We start from the raw sequence: 17,606 nt of genomic DNA, 5'->3' as shown, positions 1-17,606 counted from the left end.
CAGTAACATACAGGATTATCCTACAGTAAGACCAACAGGCAATACATGGACTCGATCAACTCCCCAACCAAACACAACACTATAAGTCAGTGTCAGTAACATACAGGCTTATCCTACAATGAGACCAACAGGCAATACATGGACTCGATCAACTCCCCAACCAAACACAACACTATAAGTCAGTGTCAGTAACATACAGGCTTATCCTACAATGAGACCAACAGGCAATACATGGACTCGATCAACTCCCCAACCAAACACAACACTATAAGTCAGTGTCAGTAACATACAGGCTTATCCTACAATGAGACCAACAGGCAATACATGGACTCGATCAACTCCCCAACCAAACACAACACTATAAGTCAGTGTCAGTAACATACAGGATTATCCTACAATAAGACCAACAGGCAATACATGGACTCGATCAACTCCCCAACCAAACACAACACTATAAGTCAGTGTCAGTAACATACAGGCTTATCCTACAATGAGACCAACAGGCAATACATGGACTCGATCAACTCCCCAACCAAACACAACACTATAAGTCAGTGTCAGTAACATACAGGCTTATCCTACAATGAGACCAACAGGCAATACATGGACTCGATCAACTCCCCAACCAAACACAACACTATAAGTCAGTGTCAGTAACATACAGGCTTATCCTACAATGAGACCAACAGGCAATACATGGACTCGATCAACTCCCCAACCAAACACAACACTATAAGTCAGTGTCAGTAACATACAGGCTTATCCTACAGTAAGACCAACAGGCAATACATGGACTCGATCAACTCCCCAACCAAACACAACACTATAAGTCAGTGTCAGTAACATACAGGCTTATCCTACAATGAGACCAACAGGCAATACATGGACTCAATGAACTCCCCAACCAAACACAACACTATAAGTCAGTGTCAGTAACATACAGGATTATCCTACAATGAGACCAACAGGCAATACATGGACTCAATCAACTCCCCAACCAAACACAACACTATAAGTCAGTGTCAGTAACATACAGGATTATCCTACAATAAGACCAACAGGCAATACATGGACTCAATGAACTCCCCAACCAAACACAACACTATAAGTCAGTGTCAGTAACATACAGGCTTATCCTACAGTAAGACCAACAGGCAATACATGGACTCGATCAACTCCCCAACCAAACACAACACTATAAGTCAGTGTCAGTAACATACAGGCTTATCCTACAATGAGACCAACAGGCAATACATGGACTCGATCAACTCCCCAACCAAACACAACACTATAAGTCAGTGTCAGTAACATACAGGCTTATCCTACAATGAGACCAACAGGCAATACATGGACTCGATCAACTCCCCAACCAAACACAACACTATAAGTCAGTGTCAGTAACATACAGGCTTATCCTACAATGAGACCAACAGGCAATACATGGACTCGATCAACTCCCCAACCAAACACAACACTATAAGTCAGTGTCAGTAACATACAGGCTTATCCTACAGTAAGACCAACAGGCAATACATGGACTCGATCAACTCCCCAACCAAATACAAAAACCAGGAACAGTTGATGGGCATTAGGAACATACAAGTTTAATTATGCAGAACTAATCTCAAAACCACCTACAGCAAATAGCCTGCTCATATTTCCCCTTGAGAAATCAGATCAATGGTGCCTGAATGGGCTGGTAAGTTTGATAATTATCTCAGAGCATTTTGATTTGAGCTGTTCTTACAGCAGTTCATTCTGATAACAATCACAATTGACACCATTCTTGAAGAATGAAGTACACACACACTTTACCATGAAAGTACGAAGAAATATGTGAAACTTTTAAATGTAATTGTATCTGGGCGAAGGAATGTGTGCCAACCAAATTATATCCATAACTAAACTGATTCAATCTCTTGATTATTTTTATGAAATATTTGGAGATTCATTTTCTAATGTTTATAACACAACACTGCAATGATTAAAATGTTAGGTTTCTGTTATGTTGTCAAATCAGGATTAACATCACATTAACCTGAGAAATATCTAAATATGTTATAAAGGTCTTGCTTTATGAACCAGACTATACTTGCCTTCAGCTTATTCATGACACAAACACAGAACATACTTGTTGACATGCTGTATATTATTAGCAAGCACCTGTCATGCCTGTAGGTGTCGGGAGGTGTCAAGGCAAGTACGAATGCCTGGGTGCCTCTGAATAATGACAGCTCCACGTACATACCACTACCAATCCACACTCACTTCAACAAGCCACACAATGGCAGTGTAGATAAAGCAATCCTGCACTCCAGATAGAAATACAAACATTCACAGCCTTACACCCCTGTCTAAGAACTGCTCATTCACTGATCAACAGACCACATTCGGATTGCTTTGACTACCAGTGAACTGAAGTCCACTCCAGTCCAGAAATGATTAGTTGTAATCCTAGAATCAAGTTCCATTGTCCGACTGTGCACACATCAATAAACCTACACCGGCATGGCAATAAATCAGCAGACTGTGTCTCCAACATAACATAACTTTAACAGGCACATTTACTCTTAGACTTATCAGTAGTTTGTGGTGGGATATCTTGAGACACGTTCAGACAAATTCCTCAAGATGAATTAGACTGAAAGCCCATAAGCACTTATCTCAATAAAATAGATCAAGTGTTTGAACTAAAACTGCAAATCAAAGTACTAACCTGGTAAAATTATTGTAGGTGATATAACAGTACAGAATATTGTCACGAGAAGAAGAAAAAACTTCTCTACAATCTACATCAAACTGACCACACGAAGAAGCAAAAGTCTGTGGAATGTGATGTGGACAAAAGCAGGCTAACATCAGTAGCAGCATTACATCATTCACATATCAGTCTCCCCATAGGGTCACCCTCTTCACAGTCACCCTATAGGGTCACAAACTTCACAGTCTCCCCATAGTGTCACCCTCTTCAGTCTCCCCATAGGGTCACCCTCTTCAGTCTCCCCATAGGATCACCCTCTTCAGTCTCCCCATAGGGTCACCCACTTCACCGTCTCCCCATAGTGTCACCCTCTTCAGTCTCCCCATAGGGTCACCCTCTTCAGTCTCCCCATAGGATCACCCTCTTCAGTCTCCCCATAGGCTCACCCACTTCACCGTCTCCCCATAGGGTCACCCACTTCACGGTCACCCTATAGGGTCACCCACTTCACAGTCTCCCCATAGGGTCACCCACTTCACGGTCACCCTATAGGGTCACCCACTTCACAGTCTCCCCATAGGGTCACCCACTTCACAGTCAACCCATAGGGTCACCCACTTCACAGTCTCCCCATAGGATCACCAACTTCACAGTCTTCCCATAGGATCACCCACTTCACAGTCTCCCCATAGGATCACCCACTTCACAGTCTCCCCATAGGGTCACCCTCTTCACAGTCTTCCCATAGGGTCACCCTCTTCACAGTCTCCCCATAGGGTCACCCTCTTTAGGGTCACCCACTTCACAATCGCCATATAGGGTCACATCTTCACAGTCTCCCCATGATGATGCCTGTAGGCCCATGGGAGTACAGTATAAAAATGGTGACTTCATTTTATCATATACAAAATCTATGTCATAGGGAATGAAATATACAAATGGTGACATTATTCTATAATACATAAAGTCCACATTCCACGCACATAAAAATGTTCTGCTTTAAGGGAGGGTATACATATAGTGCCTGTACTTTATAGGGAGGGTATACATATAGTGCCTGTACTTTATAGGGAGGGTATACATATAGTGCCTGTACTTTATAGGGAGGGTATACATATAGTGCCTGTACTTTATAGGGAGGGTATACATATAGTGCCTGTACTTTATAGGGAGGGTATACATATAGTGCCTGTACTTTATAGGGAGGGTATACTTATAGTGCCTGTACTTTTAGTGCCTGTACTTTATAGGGAGGGTATACATATAGTGCCTGTACTTTATAGGGAGGGTATACATATAGTGCCTGTACTTTATAGGGAGGGTATACATATAGTGCCTGTACTTTATAGGGAGGGTATACATATAGTGCCTGTACTTTATAGGGAGGGTATACATATAGTGCCTGTACTTTATAGGGAGGGTATACATATAGTGCCTGTACTTTACAGCGAGGGTATACATATAGTGCCTGTACTTTATAGGGAGGGTATACATATAGTGCCTGTACTTTATAGGGAGGGTATACATATAGTGCCTGTACTTTATAAGGAGGGTATACATATAGTGCCTGTACTTTATAGGGAGGGTATACACATAGTGCCTGTACTTTATAAGGAGGGTATACATATAGTGCCTGTACTTTATAGGGAGGGTATACACATAGTGCCTGTACTTTATAGGGAGGGTATACATATAGTGCCTGTACTTTATAAGGAGGGTATACATATAGTGCCTGTACTTTATAAGGAGGGTATACATATAGTGCCTGTACTTTATAGGGAGGGTATACATATAGTGCCTGTACTTTATAGGGAGGGTATACATATAGTGCCTGTACTTTATAGGGAGGGTATACATATAGTGCCTGTACTTTATAGGGAGGGTATACATATAGTGCCTGTACTTTATAGGGAGGGTATACATATAGTGCCTGTACTTTACAGCGAGGGTATACATATAGTGCCTGTACTTTACAGCGAGGGTACACATGTAGTGCTTGTACTTTACAGCGAGGGTACACATGTAGTGCTTGTACTTTACAGCGAGGGTATACATAAATACCTGTATTGTATAGGGAGGGTATACATGTAGTTCTTGTACTTCATACACATATCCACCACATAGCTGGAATATTGCTGAGTGCGGCATGAAACTAAACTCACTCACTCATACACATATTGTACCTGTATTTATTTGTTATGTGTAACCAATTTTCACTGACAGTCTTGCCCTGATGTTGTTCTTGGATGTTCCGGCATAATGAGCCACTAGTTCTCACCTGAACATTGTCCACCAGCCCAGCTGAGTTAGTGAGGATGTCGATGAGGTCACACAGCACCCGGCCGTCCTGCACGGCAGACACTCCCTCCACATAGTGCCCCACCTCACTCAGGACAGAATTGGCCCAGTTCAAATATACCTGTCAATCAATCAGAAACAACAATACACTTATGATTAAGTCAACACTTACACTGCAAGCAATACAAACAAAGCCTGTCAGGAATCCTGGTCTGAAGGTTGTAGTGAGAGGGAGAAGAGTACATAAATACCATAGCTCAATTCACTCTCAAGTGGACGTGGGCTTCACCTTGGTACACAAACGTAGGATGGTAAATCCTCACATGTACTAGGTCACCACGCTAGGAGTTATGAGTGTCAGATGTGATGTTTACTGAAACTCTCCAGCAGACGGATACATGTTCAAATGATGCAATGATATCAATTTGTTACAAGACCCCAAAATACCATCAAGAATGCCACTATCTGAAAATAACTCTTTCCTGTGTAGTTTTTGAGTTTTTAATTGGTAATACATTACACTTTTCAACGAATAAGTCAAGTGCTTTTATTTGCTGGCGGAGACACGTTGATATAGGACACTGTTTGGTGTACAAGTTTTAAAAGCAATTTCTTAACTCATAGTACTGAAAACCCAAATATAGTAGCATAAGAGTTATAGCCAACTTGGTGCCAATCTTACACAGTTCTGATAACATGTAGTTACTTCCATTCCAATATGTGATCAGTGTATCTTGATGAAATGGTTCCTTCTGAGACAGGAGGTGAGGAATCCAGTTGGTAAAGCAAGGCAATGTACCTGTGTAATTGTATAACCATGGTACACCAAACACTACTGGGTAGCCCAGCATCACTGACATCCTAACAAAGATACATAGTGGTTAACTAATATCTGAAACAATTGTAATACAGACAGACAGCTACAGACACGTCCCAGACAGTTAACACCTGATTCCTATGGCAAATATTGGCCCAGCAGACAATGCATAGACTAGACACGTCACAGACAGTTAACACCTGATTCCTAGGGTAAACATAGGGCCAGCAGACAATGCATAGACTAGACATGTCACAGACAGTTAACACCTGATTCCTATGGTAAACATTGGCCCAGCAGACAATGCATAGACTAGAGACATCAAAGACAGTTAACGCCTGATTCCTATGGTAAACATAGGGCCAGCAGACAATGCATAGACTAGACATGTCACAGACAGTTAACACCTGATTCCTAGGGTAAACATAGGGCCAGCAGACAATGCATAGACTAGACATGTCCCAGACAGTCAACACCTGATTCCTATGGCAAACATTGGCCCAGCAGACAATGCATAGACTAGACACGTCACAGACAGTTAACACCTGATTCCTAGGGTAAACATAGGGCCAGCAGACAATGCATAGACTAGACATGTCCCAGACAGTCAACACCTGATTCCTAGGGCAAACATTGGCCCAGCAGACAATGCATAGACAAGACACGTTACAGACAGTTAACACCTGATTCCTAGGGTAAACATAGGGCCAGCAGACAATGCATAGACTTGACACGTACCAGACAGTTAACACCTGCTTCCTATGGTAAACATAGGGCCAGCAGACAATGCATAGACTAGACACGTCACAGACAGTTAACACCTGATTCCTAGGGTAAACATAGGGCCAGCAGACAATGCATAGACTAGACACATCACAGACAGTTAACACCTGATTCCTATGGTAAACATAGGGCCAGCAGACAATGCATAGACTAGACACGTCACAGATATTAACACATGATTTCTAGGGTAAACATAGGGCCAGCAGACAATGCACAAACTAGACACGTAACAGACAGTTAACACCTGATTCCTATCGTAAACATTGGCCCAGCAGACAATGCATAGACTAGACACGTCACAGACAGTTAACACCTGATTCCTATAGTAAACATATGGCCAGCAGACAATACTCAGACTTGACACGTACCAGACAGTTAACACCTGATTCCTATGGTAAACATAGTCAGCAGACAATGCATAGACTAGACACGTCACAGACAGTTAACACCTGATTCCTAGGGTAAACATAGGGCCAGCAGACAATGCATAGACTAGACAGGTCACAGACAGTTAACACCTGATTCCTAGGGAAACATAGGGCCAGCAGACAATGCATAGACTAGACACCTCCCAGACAGTTAACTCCTGATTCATAGGATAAACATAAGGCCAGCAGACAATGCATAGACTAGACACATCACAGACAGTTAACACCTGATTCCTATGGTAAACATAGGGCCAGCAGACAATGCATAGACTTGACACGTCACAGACAGTTAACACCTGATTCCTATGGTAAACATTGGCCCAGCAGACAATGCATAGACTAGACATGTCACAGACAGTTAACACCTGATTCCTAGGGTAAACATAGGGCCAGCAGACAATGCATAGACTAGACACATCACAGACAGTTAACACCTGATTCCTATGGTAAACATAGGGCCAGCAGACAATGCATAGACTTGACACGTCACAGACAGTTAACACCTGATTCCTAGGGTAAACGTAGGGCCAGCAGACAATGCATAGACTAGACACCTCACAGACAGTTAACACCTGATTCCTAGGGTAAACATAGGGCCAGCAGACAATGCATAGACTGACAGGTAAAACCTGGTATAGCCACATTGACAGCAGGACATCTACACTACACACAGAAGACTGAGTGGGTGAGTGGATATAGGTTCACGCCAAATCAGCAGTGGCGATGGGTGGAAGCTGTACGTTTTCCCCCAGGGAGGTGCTGACTGCTGCAGATCTGTGAAGCCAGGGCTAGGTAGCAATAACAAGGGGCATGTAGTCTACTTAACTATATCGGCTCACAGGAGAACAATACCATAACATATTCATCTAATTTCATTGAAATAATTATCAGAGGCAATTATACCATGACTACAGTCTTAATTCTGATAAATCAAACAAGGGTTTATGTGATATAGCCTCTGATATCATTTTGATCTCTTCAGTGAACCTAGACAATTTTAAGTATATTTCAATTTTACAGTAGATTTTTAGAAATAGGATGCTTTACGTTAGGCACAGTTGGGCACATGAGGTTTTCCCCAAGAATATATCCTCAACAACCCCCCAGTTTACAGATTCTCAGTCAGCATCCTTGTAACTCCACATGGTGAACAGTTTGTTAAACGCCTTATCTCTTATGTCTGTCCTAGAGCACCCCCACATTAATTCTTATCTCTTATCCTGTGTTAAGTGTCATTGGAGATGGTGACCTGTGAGTTACAACACTATAAACATCAAGGCAAGGGACATGAAACATGCTCTAAATCAACATCTTCAATACCAACTTCAATTAGGATTGAAACATGACTGCATTAACACAACAATAGAGGATGATCACCTCACTGCGGTCTGATATCACTGAGGATTTTGTTGACTTTGTCAGAGCCAGGGTAGAGCTCCAAAGGATATAGGCTGTCAATAAAATTGGTAGTCTCAAGCTGACAATAGTGCTTTGTTATCTCCTAGGTAAGGATCAGTGCCTGCAGAGTGGCTTTCTCTCTGCACTTGATTCCCACAATCCCTCACAGTGTGGATCTGTGTGGAGCAAATAACTCCATAACTTTCTTTGGCTGAGAGATTTGTCACTAATTAATTATGCGCATCCAATCCTATAGATAACACTGAATAAGAACCCAGTTAATTAGCCAAGTGTATAGAACTTAGCATAAGGTAGAACAAAACAAGATTTTCTTGCCCACAATCAACACTGTACAGTTATTTACCTGCCCACAATCAACACTGTACAGTTATTTACCTGCCCACAATCAACACTATACAGTTATTTACCTGCCCACAATCAACACTGTACAGTTATTTACCTGCCTACAATCAACAAAAACTAGAGCGTCTGGCTTCCACCTGCCCCGTGGTTCACATAAATAACTAGCAATCAATGCCAACACTAGCCTATGTATGTTCACTTAGAATCAGGAAGAAACTAGAGTGTTTGGCTTCCACCTGCCCCGTGGTTCACATAAATAACTAGCAATCAAACCCAACACTAGCCTATGTATGTTCACTTAGAATTGGGAAGAAACTAGAGTGTCTGACTTCCACCTGCCCCGTGGTTCACATAAATAACTAGCAATCAATGCCAACACTAGCCTATGTATGTTCACTTAGAATCGGAAAGAAACTAGAATGTCTGGCTTCCACCTGCCCCGTGGTTCACATAAATAACTAGCAATCAAAGCCAACACTAGCCTATGTATGTTCACTTAGAATTGGGAAGAAACTAGAGTGTCTGACTTCCACCTGCCCCGTGGTTCACATAAATAACTAGTAATCAAAACCATCACTAGCCTATGTATGTTCACTTAGAATCGGGAAGAAACTAGAGTGTCTGACTTCCACCTGCCCCGTGGTTCACATAAATAACTAGCAATCAAAGCCAACACTAGCCTATGTATGTTCACTTACAATCGCGAAGAAACTAGAGCGTCTGGCTTCCCCTTGCCCCGTGGTTCACATAAATAACTAGCAATCAATGCCAACACTAGCCTATGTATGTTCACTTAGAATCAGGAAGAAACTAGAGTGTTTGGCTTCCACCTGCCCCGTGGTTCACATAAATAACTAGCAATCAAAGCCAACACTAGCCTATGTATGTTCACTTAGAATTGGGAAGAAACTAGAGAGTGCCTGGCTTCCACCTGCCCCGTGGTTCACATAAATAACTAGCAATCAAAGCCAACACTAGCCTATGTATGTTCACTTAGAATGGGAAGAAACTAGAGTTCTGACTTCCACCTGCCCGTGGTTCACATAAATAACTAGCAATCAAAGCCAACACTAGCCTATGTATGTTCACTTAGAATTGGGAAGAAACTAGAGCGTCTGACTTCCACCTGCCCCGTGGTTCACATAAATAACTAGCAATCAAAGCCAACACTAGCCTATGTATGTTCACTTAGAATTGGGAAGAAACTAGAGTGTCTGACTTCCACCTGCCCCTGGTTCACATAAATAACTAGCAATCAAAGCCAACACTAGCCTATGTATGTTCACTTAGAATTGGGAAGAAACTAGAGTGTCTGGCTTCCACCTGCCCCGTGGTTCACATAAATAACTAGCAATCAAAGCCAACACTAGCCTATGTATGTTCACTTAGAATTGGGAAGAAACTAGAGTGTCTGGCTTCCACCTGCCCCGTGGTTCACATAAATAACTAGCAATCAAAGCCAACACTAGCCTATGTATGTTCACTTAGAATTGGGAAGAAACTAGAGTGTCTGACTTCCACCTGCCCCGTGGTTCACATAAATAACTAGCAATCAAAGCCAACACTAGCCTATGTATGTTCACTTAGAATTGGGAAGAAACTAGAGTGTCTGGCTTCCACCTGCCTATGTGGTTCACATAAATAACTAGCAATCAATGCCAACACTAGCCTATGTATGTTCACTTAGAATTGGGAAGAAACTAGAGTGTCTGACTTCCACCTGCCCCGTGGTTCACATAAATAACTAGTAATCAAACCCATCACTAGCCTATGTATGTTCACTTAGAATTGGGAAGAAACTAGAGTGTCTGACTTCCACCTGCCCCGTGGTTCACATAAATAACTAGCAATCAAAGCCAACACTAGCCTATGTATGTTCACTTAGAATCAGGAAGAAACTAGAGTGTCTGACTTCCACCTGCCCCCTGGTTCACATAAATAACTAGCAATCAAAGCCAACACTAGCCTATGTATGTTCACTTAGAATCAGGAAGAAACTAGAGTGTCTGACTTCCACCTGCCCCCTGGTTCACATAAATAACTAGCAATCAAAGCCAACACTAGCCTATGTATGTTCACTTAGAATCAGGAAGAAACTAGAGTGTCTGGCTTCCACCTGCCCCGTGGTTCACATAAATAACTAGCAATCAAAGCCAACACTAGCCTATGTATGTTCACTTAGAATCAGGAAGAAACTAGAGAGTCTGGCTTCCACCTGCCCCGTGGTTCACATAAATAACTAGCAATCAAAGCCAACACTAGCCTATGTATGTTCACTTAGAATCAGGAAGAAACTAGAGAGTCTGGCTTCCACCTGCCCAGTGGTTCACATAAATAACTAGCAATCAAAGCCAACACTAGCCTATGTATGTTCACTTAGAATCAGGAAGAAACTAGAGCGTCTGACTTCCACCTGCCCCGTGGTTCACATAAATAACTAGCAATCAAAGCCAACACTACCCTATGTATGTTCACTTAGAATTGGGAAGAAACTAGAATGTCTGGCTTCCACCTGCCCCGTGGTTCACACATCCCAGTGTGGAGTACTGCAGTTATTCATAGCATGTTTCTGTGTCAAGAAATCATTTCAACCTGAGTCTGAAAGCATGAAGCTATTAGTTTGAGCTGTACTGAATATCTGTTAGTGACACAGGGCTAATAGAGTTAAACACAGGGATGTCGCTACAGTTTGGGAGGAAATCCATTTGCTGCTGACAAGAAAATGACATCTTTCCATTAAAGAGGAAGATAATACCTAGCAATGTACCCAGCGGGTTGAACAATGTTTTGACAGACTTTATTTTAAAATAAATAGACACAAAATACATGCAGTAAGAATTAATCAAGAGATCATATAGCGTTGTTTTCACACATATTGATACAGATGTAATCTACAATCCATCGTTAACAGACAATATTTCATCTACACAGCATCTATCTGGAGCACAGCCAGAGAACCAACAACATGTAATAAATATGACAAGCTAAAGGAAAAATAGACATCAGAAGTCAGCATTTACAATTCAAAAGTATTTCAGTTCATGTCATTACCACATAACATGCCCTACAAAAAGATTGTTCATAAACCCACATCACATGGAGTATCGACTTTTCAAACATGTTTAAGACCAAATACTCTCACTGTGTAGCACAAACTGGAAGAGCAGAATCATTATGAATATGATCATAACTTATACTTATAGACACCACCAAATGAATACATTAATTGCCAACATTCTGTAACAGTGTTAATTTTAAACAATCTGCATCTTGACAAACAATGTTGAACAACTCTATGTGATATAAACTATTATTCACCCATTAGATTGGAGTAAAACATTATCACTGAATTGAAATTGTTTCAGATTTAGCAAGTTTAAACATAAAAAGTGGACATCAGAGATATAAAAATCTGAAGTATTAAGAAACTTGTGCATAAATGAAGAAACAATAGCTGTGTGACTGTTAATCTGTGACATGCAAACATTGTGAAACGTTGGACATGAAACTGACATCTGGAAGTGACAAGGCAAAAGCTGTTGTGTCAAACTAAGAAAAAACAATTTCAAAAATGTCAATTCTACCTCCTTCTTTGTCATGATGGTGTCTATCAGCTCCTATTGTTTGGTGGCTTCCTTGAAAACAACCATGGTTTAGGGGGTTATTATGCATTGGTAAACTCAAAGGGGAAAGGACTGCAAAACTAATCTCACAGAAAAACCTACGTCACAAGTATGAGAAACAGTTTCAGTTTTCAACATCCTCAAATAAAGCAAGTACACGTGCAAGGGGAATTATACAGTACATTATGAACATAAACATACTTCAATTAATGTCATGTCACTATTACACCACAAACCTTTAGCCAATGGTAGATTTCATAAATATATCTGGAAAATAGTTTACACATTGATCAGGCCCAGTAACAGCAAAATAGTTAGGAAGCATCATGGGAAATTAATTCTGATTAACTGTTAAGAACAAGCACGGAATGTGATAGTGTTTATTACATAGACAGGTGACAACCAGAGGATGTAGACTGTGATCAGTAAAAACAATCACCAGGAGACGGGAAGGACAATACACAAGCACCAGACATGGAATACCTTGATGGTGTTCATGTTCTTATAACATAGATGGAGCGGAGGGCGTTGCTAGGTGTCAATTTCATCTTGTCATTTTCCCCACCTGTCAGCAGACATGTGTCAAATCAGCTGATCAGCCAAATAGCATGGCAGGCTCTATCATAAACAGACTCTTCATGTGTGTAAAACTTTCCATTATCACTCAAACAAGTGTGCAATTGGATCATTCTGACAACAATGTCCCCCCAATTAAAGCTATCGGTGACTGAGCGGTCTAAGCATGAAGGGATTAAATCACCGCCTAGGTCACCTTTCTCTAATTACTGCAACAAACGTCTTGCGAGACGCGTTTCTAGCCGTAAGCGTCCCTAGTTACCGGTTAAATTCTACGTTTAACTGGGCTTCCCCGATAAAAACCAATACCCCAATATTATCATTGTTCCGCCAGATTAAAGTTGAAGTACCGATAACGGCCATGGGCGTTATAGAATAGTGCGGACAGCACGACTAGCAGTGGGTTCTCCATACAAACGAATACTTCGAAATCTGCCTTGCAAAGGAAACGAAACGACCCGTTTCCATTCTCAATAAATTAGTCAATATCCCGTTTTCTCTACATTGGAATAATTAAGTCTTGTAAATAGATTTATTGCAGTCTTATGTGTTGAGACATTAAGCTTATCACGCACGCTATCAGGGGACCATTTACCCAGCCTTTCTTCGCTGTATAGTATCTGGTTGACAGGCCCAAGCTTGCAAGTCCAGGCTAAATTGAACCCGACACCACGTCAGTCCAGTCTTGTAATCTGTCAAATCACAGTTTTCATGAAACAAACTCAGAAATGCAAAATTACCTTCAGAATTGACATCCCGAACAAGCTCCGTGCCTGATGAGGATTCTGCCAGGTAAAATCACATGATGACAATTGCGAAGTGCTCTGAAAGAAATTGAACGCCGGCGGGCTTCTCTCGTCTCACAACAACACCCAAACAAAAGCTGCGTATAAAAGTGGGAATGCGACTGCCTGCAACGAACAGGGATTATCGACTAGACGAAACAACGGATCGTAGACGCTTGACACTAAGCAATGTGTTGGAAAGGTGGCCTATACAAATTGTGCAGATAAAGTATTAAGAAGCATATCAATTTAATTATACGTTTTATTATTTTGTATACATGTATTTCAATAGGAACTATGCCTATTGTCTGAATTGAAATTTACATTTAACGTCTTTTGTCCTGTTAATCGCGCGCAAAATGTATGTATGGTCGTTCATTGATCGGCGACGTAGAGCTATAAAATATCAATAAAGATACTGCTCTCGCCTGATTGATTTGGACCGCCATTTCACGGTTGATTTCCTGCCATGTGTAGTAAAGGTTCTACACCAACTATAACAACAACAAGTCACCTCAGTCACATCCGTGTACGAAACACGCATTATGTCGGAAAGCGCACGTTAAATCTCCAAACCATCATCATCATCATCAGTAAAAAGCAGTAAGTAGGAGTGAGTGGGTTTAGTTTTATGCCGCACTCAGCAATATTCCAGCTATATGGCGGCGGTCTGTAAATAATCGAGTCTGGACCAGACAATCCAGTGAGCAACAGCATGAGCATCGTTCTGCGCAATTGGGAACCGATGGCACGTGTCAATCAAGTCAGCAAGCCTGACTACCCGATCCCGTTAGTCGCCTCTTACAACAAGCATGGGTTACTGAAGATCAATCATCTAACCCGGACCTTCACGGGTGCAGTAAGTAGGGGGATTGCTTGATATGTTAAGAGTCTCAAGTATAGGTGGAACCGGTGACAGTGAAACTTTATGTTGAGTACATTATATGATGTCATGGATGTATATAAAAGTTAGTCATCTCACCAGATTGTTTCCCAGTGACAAGTCAGTAAAACGAGAGGGTTCGGTATCACAAGGGTTTCCGTACACAGCGTCAGGTCCCCGAGCCCCCAATACAGAACACCACCGGTACATCATCTCTCGCAGGAATTAAGAGTGGTTATAATCACATGAGCATCGCTAAGGAATGTCAGTATCTTGATAAAGGCTAGTGAATACCAGTGCGCTTCGTGATCTCCGTAAACTAAGATGTATAAAAGAGTTCAGTTAGAACCATTAAACGACATATAAACTACCATATACATCATGCGTAGATTGTGCTCGAGATATCCGAGAATCCCGTATTGCAGAATGACCTCTGTGCAACAACAGCCAGGGAGATGTCTTCATGACGTCAGTCAGTTGGGGACCGGAAAGAAAATCACAGGAAAAAAAGTCACGGAAATAAGTCACAATTCTGGTTGGGAAAAAAAGTCAAAGGAAAGAAAGTTGCAATAACCAATTTTATTAAATTCAATAAGCTATCTTAATATCTTCATGATCATAAATCATGCATTCATGATAAATTAAATAATAACTAAATTAAATGATACATTTAAGAACTCAGTTATTTAATTAGATAATGGAAATTGATATAGTCCTAAGGTAACTACTATATCAACAACGGATAATCAAAGTAATATACTAAGTAATGGATTTTAATAAGAAACAGTTAAAAAGCGTTGGGTTTTTTTGGGTGCAATTTTACAACTAATATATATCATTGTATTGTGATTTTTTAATTTTTTTTTTTTATCCCAGGAGAGTGCCAATTGATTTACATACGCTCCACCCATGCTGGTTTAATGGTTCCACCCACGTGGGCATCCCATCGTCTATATAGACGCGTTCCTTGAAGTGGGTTATGGCCCGGGAAAGCGAAATCTGGACCAAACCTCCTCAATTTTGGTTTCGCTTTCGCGGGAACGGTCAAGCTACAGTGAACACTGAATTTAGCGTTCTCGGGACTCTCAACACACAAGAAAAACAAAGAAATGTGAGTCGTCGTCTCATACCGTAGTCATGGTAGAAATTTAATAAATAAATAAATACGTTTAACATTAGCGAGCCATGGTGAAGCATGCATATTATTTTCTAGCATTTGTGATAAAACATTGTGAATTATAACTGACATTTTATTTTGATGTACATTAGTAGCAAGTTTAAACCAAACTGAAATTATTCACTTTTTAATATATACAGAGATGGGAATTCGTCCAGTCCCTCGGTGCAGCATTTAGGATGGTGTGTGTACTCTTGCGTAGTTTCAGGACAGATTTCATGAATAGCCTGTGAACATTTTCCTGTGTCCATCCTCGATAATCTCCAGGGTATATATACGTTACGATAACTCTCCACTATATAGTGGTGGTTTATCGTAACTTATTCCCTGGAGTTATCGAGGATGTGAAGTGTCCGACCCCTGAGTTAAATCACTGCGGTTGCCACAGGTGTAGACTGTTCCCAGGTAGAGATATCCTTCACTCAAAATATACAGTGTTGCTTGTTTCGTTTGTGCTTTGTTTCTCGTTGCAATCAGCAATATAAAAGATATTGCGACCTAGGAACAATCGAGTGTTGACCCCACAATACATGTTGTGCTTAATAGGGCTGTGCAATATTACCGGTAAACCGGTATATACCGGTACAGTATCTCGCGATACGATTATCGCAATATGGTTCAGATTCTGCAATATATTGGGTCATCCAGAGTTATCTCCATTTGAATTATCTGCCCTTGATTTCCATAGGAAACAAATGTGCTCTAATGGTGCCAAATAAACTTTGATATCTGTTGGTTTCATGTAACATTTTGCAAGTGGAAGTGTCATTATAAGTGGCTCAAAAATTGCCAAATATTCTACCAAATATATAAGTTACGTTTTGTGGGTTTGAATGGTTTCATTTGGAGGAATTAAGTGGCCTCAAATGGACCAATTTTTATTTGGACTTATTAGGAGAGCCCCTGGCTCTGAGTGACCATTTCACAGTTCACAGGATTTTGTTATTTTTGTTTGTTTCATAATGGGGCAGATGATATCAATTTATCATACAGGCCTGAGTCTTAGAAAAATTGTAGGACTGTATAATGACATTCCAGTCAAGAATCTTAGCTATTGGAGGTCACATGAGATTTTAATCTCAAGTAGTTCAACTAAATCTTGTTTTTGTTTCATTTGGCAATAGTTCATGTTAACACATTGAATCTGAATGAATCACATACAGTAACAATAATTACATACTGCACTGAAGTGCATTCTGTTTAAGCAAACAACACTGACTATGAAAATCATGTTATACTATTACCTTTATCATTATGTTCGCAAAACGTTGGTGCAATATATTCCACATTAAGGCTCTATATTATTTTATTTATCTGTAAACCATTGCCATACAGCCATACACAACGCGGTCGGGGAGCCTGAAAGTATGGTGTAACAGCAACTGAGAAGATGATGTCGCACACAGAGAGCTATTATGAATTTATGATGTACACACCTGACCCATGGAGTAGCCCCTTACGACCATCATGTTATTGGATGACTATTCGAAACTGGAATCTCCTCAAGTAGGATTATGGTGAATTATCTCTGTTTTATGGTTCTGCGAATGACACTTGGCTCTTGAAAGTGCATTCATTAATTTTGATAGCCAATGAATCTTGCCTCCATTCCCTCGTCGTCATGGTAACGATAGCTTCCTGGACAGGCGCGTAAGTAAGCCATTTTTTTCGTGTAAGCCCGATGGGTTGCAAAGCTTTATATTTAGATAGTATTGAAGGTTTGTCCAACTTTCATTTTCAAAATCATGTGTAAGCCCGGGCTTTTAACCATAAT

General features: G+C 40.9%; 1 protein-coding gene across 2 annotated transcripts in view; it reads right to left on the bottom strand.

The window, feature by feature from the left end:
• The window catches only part of LOC124277706, a 40,477-nt gene extending 26,600 nt beyond the window's left edge, over positions 1-13,877 (bottom strand). Inside the window, exons 1-3 of one of the 2 annotated variants that reach the window (XM_046713435.1) lie at positions 13,728-13,877; positions 12,895-12,976; positions 4,980-5,120 (exon numbers count right to left, since the gene is read on the bottom strand). In XM_046713435.1, the coding sequence (XP_046569391.1) occupies positions 4,980-5,120; positions 12,895-12,909 (156 nt within the window). In that variant the 5' untranslated portion in view covers positions 12,910-12,976; positions 13,728-13,877. The remainder of the gene's footprint in view (positions 1-4,979; positions 5,121-12,894; positions 12,977-13,727) is intronic. The other variant, XM_046713434.1, reaches the window with a different exon arrangement.
• Between the last annotated feature and the right edge of the window lie 3,729 nt (positions 13,878-17,606).

Source organism: Haliotis rubra, unplaced genomic scaffold (assembly GCF_003918875.1).
Source record: "Haliotis rubra isolate DU_JTF1 unplaced genomic scaffold, ASM391887v1 Scf226, whole genome shotgun sequence".
NCBI lineage: Eukaryota > Metazoa > Mollusca > Gastropoda > Lepetellida > Haliotidae > Haliotis > Haliotis rubra.
Note: the sequence above shows the minus strand (reverse complement) of the source record. Positions and strands in the feature narration are given on the sequence as shown.